Genomic DNA, 8,917 nt, shown 5'->3' with positions numbered 1-8,917 from the left:
GCAAGAGTGCTAGAGATGGGAACCCTCAAGACATTTAAGAACTACAGAGGTGAAGCTTGAAAGGCCATAGCAGCAAGGCTACAGACCAAGTGAGGGAAAGTGGGATTAAGATTGATAGACATTTGATGGACAGCACTGCCACAATGGGCCAAAGGGTCTCTTTCCATGCTGCTAAACTCTGACTCTATATATTAACCTGGAGCAGAAGACAAAAGATACACTCTTTCAGAGCTAGTCCCAAATTTATTTCACATTATTGATGTCACAAAGTTTGACCACGATCAGGACATTAATCTTCCCTCCCCATTTACACAAATTACAACAGATGGAATGAGAATACTTGACATTACACCTCCCAGAAGCAATGGAAGATAAAAATGTGACGTGGAAACAATGTTCGGAATCAGGAAAGGAGACAGAATTTGGTTTGAGAGCAGCATCAGTCCCATCGTGATCAGGATGGAACTGAGGTTAACAGCTCAATACAGCCCAAACATCACCCCCTGCTCCATTCCCCTAATCCCCAGGAGCAGCCTCACTTCCTGACCCCCACTGATGAGGGGCTGAGAGGGCCGGGGTATAGCAGAACCTGGACCCTAGTGCCTCTTGGTTCTGCACTTTCATGAAGGTCACAAAGCTCGAGCTCAGACTTGACCCAGAGTCACCTCTTAGGCATTTAAAATCTCTCTCTGTCTTTACATCAAGGCTGAGACCTGTTTTAATATCTCCTGAAGTGGCTCGGGGTCAAAATGTGTTTGAGAACACTTCCTGGGAAGCAGGTTGGGACTTTTCATTTGGTTATGGAATATAGAAATGTTAACCTGTCTTTAGTCAGTGTCGACCTGCAACTCAGACAGTGTCAGCTATCAGCAGTGCAATCCAGACTCCTGCAAAAAGAATATGGATGAAGCAGTAACAATGACCACAGTAAACAGCCACAGTGCAAAGACTCAATTAGGTCCATAATCTGTGCAAACACAGCAAGACAAAAAATATACTGTAAACCACATCAAAGATCCAGAAATAACAACTTTCAAAAACAGAAAGGCGGTCTGGGGGGGGAAACAGTGAAAATTAAACCAATTCACTCTATCTGCTGGAAATCACTAATGGGGGTGGAGCTGCATCAACTAAACAAGCCAGTGGCGGACAGCAGACAGGAACATTCTGCTGCCTTTGGTAAATGTCGTACTTGGGAAGATTACATACTTTAATACTGACCCTGTCCTCATCAAACACTTCCAGGACAGGGACAGCATGGGGTTAAATTCAGAGTAAAGTTCTCTCTATAAAAGAACTCAAATTACTTGCAGATATCTTCAGAAATCCTTCCCCATCCGATTCCTGTTGTCCCTCCAACGTCCTGCATGGATCAACTTCCCCTATCCCACAAAGGAATTGTGTTGCCCCAATCCCAAGGATCAGGGGCTTCCCCAGCCCCAGTGCTCACACTCCCTCCCTCCAGCTCTCATGAATCACAGTATCTGATGTTTCTTGGCTGCTAATCACCATTCAAGCTGAGAGGAGTAAAGTTACTCTGGTAAAGTGCATCTTTCCCTGTTGAGAGGCAGTTTGGACAGGATTGCCTCTGTACCATTCTGAATGTCGGTGTCAGCTTTCCACTGTGCCTTGTGCTGATGCACTCTGGACATCCTCCTCTGGTTGTCGTTTTGATGGTGAGATCATCAGAGCTTGGGTTTTGTGAGTGATGACAACAGAACATGGTCCCTGAACCCAGGGTTCCCCATCAACCTGCATGGGCATCATCGAGTTCTTCAGAATCAGCTGGGAGAAACAGAGAAACAAATTCAACCCAGGAGCAGCAACTGAGCACTGCTGCCCTCCCCACCCTGAAAGACAGGCACCCTGCCCCTGCCCTCCCCCCCCACCCCGGAAAACCGGCCCTACTCCCTCCCAGAAAATCCAGCAACGCCCTACCTGCCACCCACCTGCCTGGGGAAAACTGGCCCCTCCCTTTCCTGGAAAATCCAGCATCGCCCCTCCCCTCTCCACTTCCCCCTGCCCTCTGGAAAACCAGTCCTTCTTCCTCCTGGAAAATCCAGCATCGGCCCTGCACCCTTAGCCGCACCCAGCCCAAAACCTGGCCCCTCTCCCTCCCGGAGGGCCAGGCACGGATCCCCCCCACTCCCGGAAAGCCAGACATGCTGACCGCATACCCCTAAGAAACCAAACATCCTGAAGGAAAAAATATATATATATACATCCAAACACCATGGCATACAGCACCCACTTCCGCCTGCATCATCATGGACTCAAGCTGCAGTGGTGACTGCTGTCAGGAAAGCCCTGTTTTGGGATTGTTTCTGCCACCACAGAGTGCTCTTCAGGCTCCGAGAGGTATGTACTTACTCTGACAGTGTAGGCTTGGCCCAGGCGGACTGGGTTGGCCAGTTTCACGTGGATCTGAGCACAATGGAATGAGCCATAAACACCAACTACTTCCAACAGCCCGTCACTATGACTGTAAGGTAGAGGGACAGAGAATCTATTCAGCTCAATTCATTGAAACAGCCACATTGGACACGCTGCCATTACTTTACATCCTACAGAACAATGACATATTATTAACTTATACAGATGTACAACATAGAAACAGGACCTTCAGTCCAACTCATCCATGCCAACCAGATATCACAAATAAATCTAGTCCCGTTTGCCAGCACCCGGCCCAAATCCCTATAAACCCTCCCTATTCATATACCCATCTAAATGCCTTTTAAATGTGGTAATTGTACCAGTCTCCACCACTTCCTCTGGCAGCTCATTCCATACACATACCACCCTCTGTGTGAAAATGTTGCACCTTTGGTCCCTTTTAAATCTTTCCCCTCTCACCTTAAACATATGCCCTCTAGTTTTGGATTCAAGCACGTCAGGGAAAAGACCTTGTCTGTTTACCCTATCCATGCCTCTCATGATTTTATTAACCTCTCAGCTCCAACATTCCAGGGAAAATAGCTCCAGTCTATTCTGCCTCTCCCGATAGTTCAAGCCCTCTAACCCCGACAACATCCTAGTAAATATTTTCTTGGCAACATCTGCCTGGATCCCATGTAATCTGACTTTACCACTCAGTCTACCTTGTTGAACCCTATCAAAAGCCTTTGCTAAAGTCCATTTAGACAGCGTCTATCATTCTTCTCTCATCTATCTTCTTGGTCTCTTATTTTAATTTCTATTTTTCCACATTTATTTAACCCCTTATTTCTCCTTTGCTGAATCTCCTTTGCTCACAGTCCTCAAGCTTGCTATTTTTCTAAGCAACTTTATATGACTCCTGTCTGGATCTAATACTGTCTGAAATATCCTTTCTTACCCACAGTTGTGCCTTGTTTCCTGTCATGTGCTTTTGCCTGAGAGGAACGTATAACTGCAGTGATTAATGCATTTGTTCTTTAAATATTATCCATCACCTATCCATTATCGTGCTTTTTAGTGATGATCACAGTCCTCAAGCTTGCTATTTTTCTAAGCAACTTTATATGACTCCTGTCTGGATCTAATACTGTCTTAAATATCCTTTCTTACCCACAGTTGTGCCTTGTTTCCTGTCATGTGCTTTTGCTTGAGAGGAATGTATAACTGCAGTGATTAATGCATTTGTTCTTTAAATATTATCCATCACCTATCCATTTTCGTGCTTTTTAGTGATGATACATAGTCTATTGTGACCAGATTGGGAGTTTCCTCGCCGTTTCCTGTGTTTAGTATGGGGATCCTAGTTTTGGATTGGAAAACATCACTTTCTATCCCGATAGAGAATTCTTTGGTTCTGTCCCTTCAGCTGGGGAAATGGAGGAAACATCTAGATGTGGAGCCTAATGTTCTGCTGTCTGGACTTGCACATGGCACTATCGTGACAGTTGTGATTGTCCTGACTGCACCTTGTCCTGGCTCAACACCACGATACGGCAATTGCAGATTTGATAAAAGGAAAAGTGAGAAAGGAAGGATTCATTGGTGCCTTTTCAAAAAATTCATTCATTAGTATTGCTGGCCTGAACGTACATCAGTCACGGAGTCATACAGCATGGAAACAGATCCTTTAGTCCATCTAGTCCATGCCCACCAAATTTCCCAACTAAACTAGTCCCACCTGCCTGTGTTGGGCCATATCCCTCGAGACTTTTCTTATTCATGTACCTGTCCACATGTCTTTTAAATGTTGTAACTGTACCTGCATCTACCACTTCCCCTGGCAGTTCATCCCACACATAAACCACTCTGTGTAAAAAGATTGCCCCTCATGTCCTTTTAAAAAGTTCTCCTCTCATTTTAAAATATACTTCCTAATTTTGAACTCCTCCACCCTCAGACAAAGACCCTTCCTATTCACAATCTGTCATGGTGGGATCCAAACCCATGACCCCAGAATATTACCCTGAGAGTCCAGTGACATAGCACCCACATCATCACTTCCCTGTTAATGGTGCTGTTTGAGAAGTGTTTCTATTCTAGTCTGTGTTTTGTCTTGAACAATTGCAGGGGTCATGCTGAGGATAGGTTTGGTTTAACCAGCCTTTGATCAGTCCTTGCTTTCATTACAAAACCAAACCACTGCCCGTGCTGAAAATCTAAACCAAACAGGAAATGCTGGAAATACTCAGCAGTTCAGAAAGTTATTGAGGAGAGAGAAATGGGACATTCCAGCTCAGTACCCTTCTACTGGAACAGGCTTCAGTGGGTCCTTCTGATTAAACAATTTCTAAGTCAGTCCCAACATTGAGGGGGAGTTGGTTGCAGAGTTGGGGGTTTTGAATCTAGTTGTGATTTTGAGTCAGATTGAAGCAGTGACATGGAACCAGTTAAGAAGTTTGCATTGAGATAGGAAAGCTGGCAGTTGTGGTTTCTGGAAGATGAAGTTGACTCAAGTCTTTAGGGATAGTCAACATGACTTTGGGAGGGAAATCATGTCTCACTAACTTAAGTGAGTTTTTGAAGCAGTAACAAAGAGGATTGACGAGGGCAGAGCGATGGATGTGGTCTATGTGGACTTCAGTAAGGTGCTCAATAAGGTTCCTTATGATAGACTGGTTAGCAAGGTTAGATCAGATGGAATACAGGGAGAACCAGCCATTTGGATACAGAATTAACTCAAAGGTAGAAGACAGAGGGTGGTGGTGGAGGGTTACTTTTTAGACTGGAGGCCTGTGACTAGTGGTGTGCCACAAAGACTGCTTTTCATCATTTATATAAATGATCTGGGTGTGAACAAAAGAGGTACAGTTAGTAAGTTTGCAGCTGACACAAAATGGGAGGAGTAGTGGACAGCGAAGAGGGTTACCTCAAAGTACAATGGGATCTTGATCAGATCAGCCAATGGGCAAGCACATCACTCCCCAGGGCAGGACTTATACACTTAAACGTAAGGTACTGGGGAGTGTTGCTGAACAAACAGACTTTGGAGTGCAGATTCATAGCTCCTTGAAAGTAGGGTCGCAGGTGGATAGGATAGTGAAGGTGGTGTTTGGTATGCTTTCCTTTACTGGTCAGTGCACTGAGTATAGGAGTTGGGAGGTCATGTTGTGGTTGTGCAGGACACTGGTTAGACCACTGTTGGAATGCTGTGTTCAATTCTGGTCTCCCTGCTACAGGAAGGATGTTGTGAAACTTGAAAGCTTTTGCTACTCCCAAGAGGTGGACAATGGACAAGCTGGCTAACTGTCCAGACCTATACATAGCTTATGTGTTCCAGTCTGTCCCAACCACAACGTGGAACACGATTCTCACCTATAACTGCACTGACACAACCTTGTTTTTCTTCTCTGCCAATCTCCTCTCCAGCTGCGATACAGAGCCAGATCACAATTAGATATCAATATTACTATCAGCTAGGCTGACCTTTCCTTTGTCAGTGTTTGTGTTAGTAGTTAAACTGATGTAGTCAACACTGGATTCGTTCTTTGCCAAACAACATCCTGTCCTAAAAGACCCACGAACATTTGTTAAATGATGAGAATCCCCCATCTTTACTGAAACCCACACTCCATTCCTTCAGTGATTCACCCCCAAATCACAACACTCACTCTGTATAACTCTCTCCCCCCCACCATGAAGGACTGACTAACACACACATACTCTCTCTCCTGAAACAGCTGACTTGCTCTCTCTCCAAAAGGGTTAACTCACTCCCCCCTCACCCCCAACAAGGTGTTAACTTGCCCTCTCCCCCACTGCCTGAAGGGAAAGTCTCCTCTCCACCGCAGGGGTTAACTCGCTCTTGCTCTCTCTCCCCATACCCCCAAAAGAGGTTAACTCACTCACTCCCCCTCCTCAAAGGGGTGAACTCGCTCGCTCTCAACCCCAAAGGACTCACTCACTCTTCAGGGGTAAAGAGCACAGGCTAGTGCCACACATGTCACAGGATCCCAGCACTCAAGATGGGACAGCATCCTCTCAGTACCTGCTTTGAGCCTATTGTTAAAGTAAGACTTACCTGGCAGGGGGATAAGGTTTGTCCCCTGTGCCTTCCCAAAGCCGACAGCCCCCTCCCCAGTAAGCAATGTTGAGAACGATAATCCCTTCCAGTTTCGGCAATGCAATTCTTTCCCCATCCAGCTCCAACTGTGTTTTGGGTGAGGTGGTACAGAAGAGAAAAAGCAAAGAAGGATAGATTGAGAGAGAGAGCAGAGGCGCCTTTCTCCCCATAGGACTTATTAGAAGCAAGAGGGCCCACCAGGAAAAGGGTGACTGACAAGGGTTAGTGACAGGATGGATTCTACAAGCACACCCAGCCCACCAGGATTTCCCAGACACTTTCAGCCACTGAATCCAGCTTTGAAGTGCTGGCATGTGAGCAATTTGCACACAGCAAGTACAGATCGACCAGAAAACCAAGATTACTCTCGTCTAGTCCCTTACATCTGCGGGTTGTCTGATGCTTTATGTCAGTTTCAGAATTTCCAGTTTGTGGGCTGCAGCCACATGGACATACAATCCCCCGACACAGCCATTCCCCCATCAGGGTGGTCTCAGGGCACTCCACTTCTTCCTGGAGAGAAAGAGCTGAGATGTCCCCATCTACTACCTCCACCCTCCTCCACCTGGTCAAACTCAAACTCACTTTGAACAACTCCTCAAACTCCTCTCAAAGGGGTGGCCATGGGTATCTGCACAGTTTTGCCTGTCTTATTGTGGGGTATGTGGAACATCCATTGCTCGGGAACTACTCCGGCCACCACCCACAACTCTTTCTCTGGTATATCGATGACATCATTGGTGTTGCTTCCATCTCTAGTCCAGAACTGGAAAAGTTTATTCATTTTGCTTTCAATTTCCACCCTGCTCTCACCTTCATCTGGTCCATCTCTGACTCCTCCCTTCCTTTCCTCAACATCTGTTCCCATTCCTGGGGATAGGCTGGTCACCAATATCCACTACAAACCCACCAACTCCCACAGTTACCTTGATTACACATCCTCACACCCAGGGAAGACTTTATTCCATTCTCCCAGTTTCTCCATCTCCAATACATTTGTTATGATGCCACTTGCAATTGGAACCGCAGAAGGTGCAACCCCTGCCCATTTACCTCCTCCCTCCCTCCCTCCCTCCCTCACTATTCAAGGCCCCAGACACACCTTCCAGCTGAAGCAGTAATTTACCATTACTTCACTTAAATTAATCTAACATATTTGCTGCTCACAATGTGGTCGCCTCGACACCAGACAGAAAAAATGCAGACTGGGTGACCACTCTGCAGAATGCCTACGTTCTGTCCACAAACATGACCCATGCTTCCAGCTGCCTTCCGCTGTGTTCCCTGGCCAACATCTGCCTTAGGCTTGCTGCAGTGCTCCAGTAAAGCTCTGCACAAGCTGGAAGAATAGCAACTCATTTTCAGCTTGGGATCCTGCAGCCTCTATGACTCAATATTGAATTCAATAATTTTAAAACCTGTACACTGCCCTCCCTGTCCTTTACTCACGCCCACACTCTGGGCCCTGGCAATGACACTGGCAGCACAGCCAACCCCTTATCACCTATTTACTGTCCCCAGCATCAACCTCTTCTCATTAGCATATTATCATCTATCCCTTTGTCTCTCTTTCTGGGCTCCCTCAACATCTCCAGCTTTTCCTAGCTACCAGTGCTAAAGAGGAGACACTGGACTCGAAACTCTGTTTCTGTCCACAGATGCTGCCAAATCTGCTGAGTTTTTCCAGCAATTTGTTTTTCTTTCAAATTTCCAGCATTTTATTTTACTAGGAAGATTAATCTGGTTTTCCTGCCGGTCTGAGCCACAGGATCAGCTTGCAGGGAGATAAAGCCTCAGACCAGTGCCCAAACCAAGCCCCTTTCCCACCAGTGTTCACATCCTCCAGCCCAGTCCACATTATCGCTGAGCTCACCCATCACTCAAGCCCAAACACTATCACCAAACCCACCTTTACAATAAACTTGAGCTTTGAAATGCTGACAACAGGAAACTCACCTCAATCTTCTGATCCAGGTCCTTGCAAGCTTGAACTAAACAGTCTCTGGTCCCATAGAAGAAATAAACAGCCTATTCATGAAATAAATAACAGAAATGTGAGAAATTCCAGGGCTGAATCCAGTGCAAGAAACTCTGTCAATTAACACAATGCCTACCAGGAATGCAGTCTGGAATGAGTGATTACACCTGGATATTACAGCTACAATACAAAATATTCGTGGAGTGTGGGACAGGCAGTGAGTGGTGCACACAGTGTACTGAACTAAATCCTGATCCATCCCACAGTCCTGATAGTACCACGGGAAATTTCATCTCAAGGCAAGCACAGCAGACGGTGAGATACAGAGTAAAGCTGCCTCAACACTTTTAACCTGAAACTAAAGATTGCACCACTCTTTTAAACAGAAAACAAACTCCCCCCCACTGTCCCCATCCCCCATACAACAACCCCCCCCCACT

General features: G+C 46.1%; 1 protein-coding gene across 1 annotated transcript in view; it reads right to left on the bottom strand.

Annotated features, from left to right (window-relative positions):
- Positions 1-223: 223 nt before the first annotated feature.
- Positions 224-8,917, bottom strand: part of dgke (diacylglycerol kinase, epsilon) — a 28,809-nt gene continuing 20,115 nt past the window's right edge. The window contains exons 6-9 of the mRNA XM_043715242.1: positions 8,456-8,527; positions 6,458-6,585; positions 2,371-2,482; positions 224-1,785 (exon numbers count right to left, since the gene is read on the bottom strand). Coding sequence (XP_043571177.1) covers positions 1,612-1,785; positions 2,371-2,482; positions 6,458-6,585; positions 8,456-8,527 — 486 coding nt within the window. The 3' untranslated portion in view covers positions 224-1,611. The remainder of the gene's footprint in view (positions 1,786-2,370; positions 2,483-6,457; positions 6,586-8,455; positions 8,528-8,917) is intronic.

This window comes from Chiloscyllium plagiosum, chromosome 24 (assembly GCF_004010195.1).
Source record: "Chiloscyllium plagiosum isolate BGI_BamShark_2017 chromosome 24, ASM401019v2, whole genome shotgun sequence".
Classification (NCBI taxonomy): Eukaryota; Metazoa; Chordata; class Chondrichthyes; order Orectolobiformes; family Hemiscylliidae; genus Chiloscyllium; species Chiloscyllium plagiosum.
Note: the sequence above shows the minus strand (reverse complement) of the source record. Positions and strands in the feature narration are given on the sequence as shown.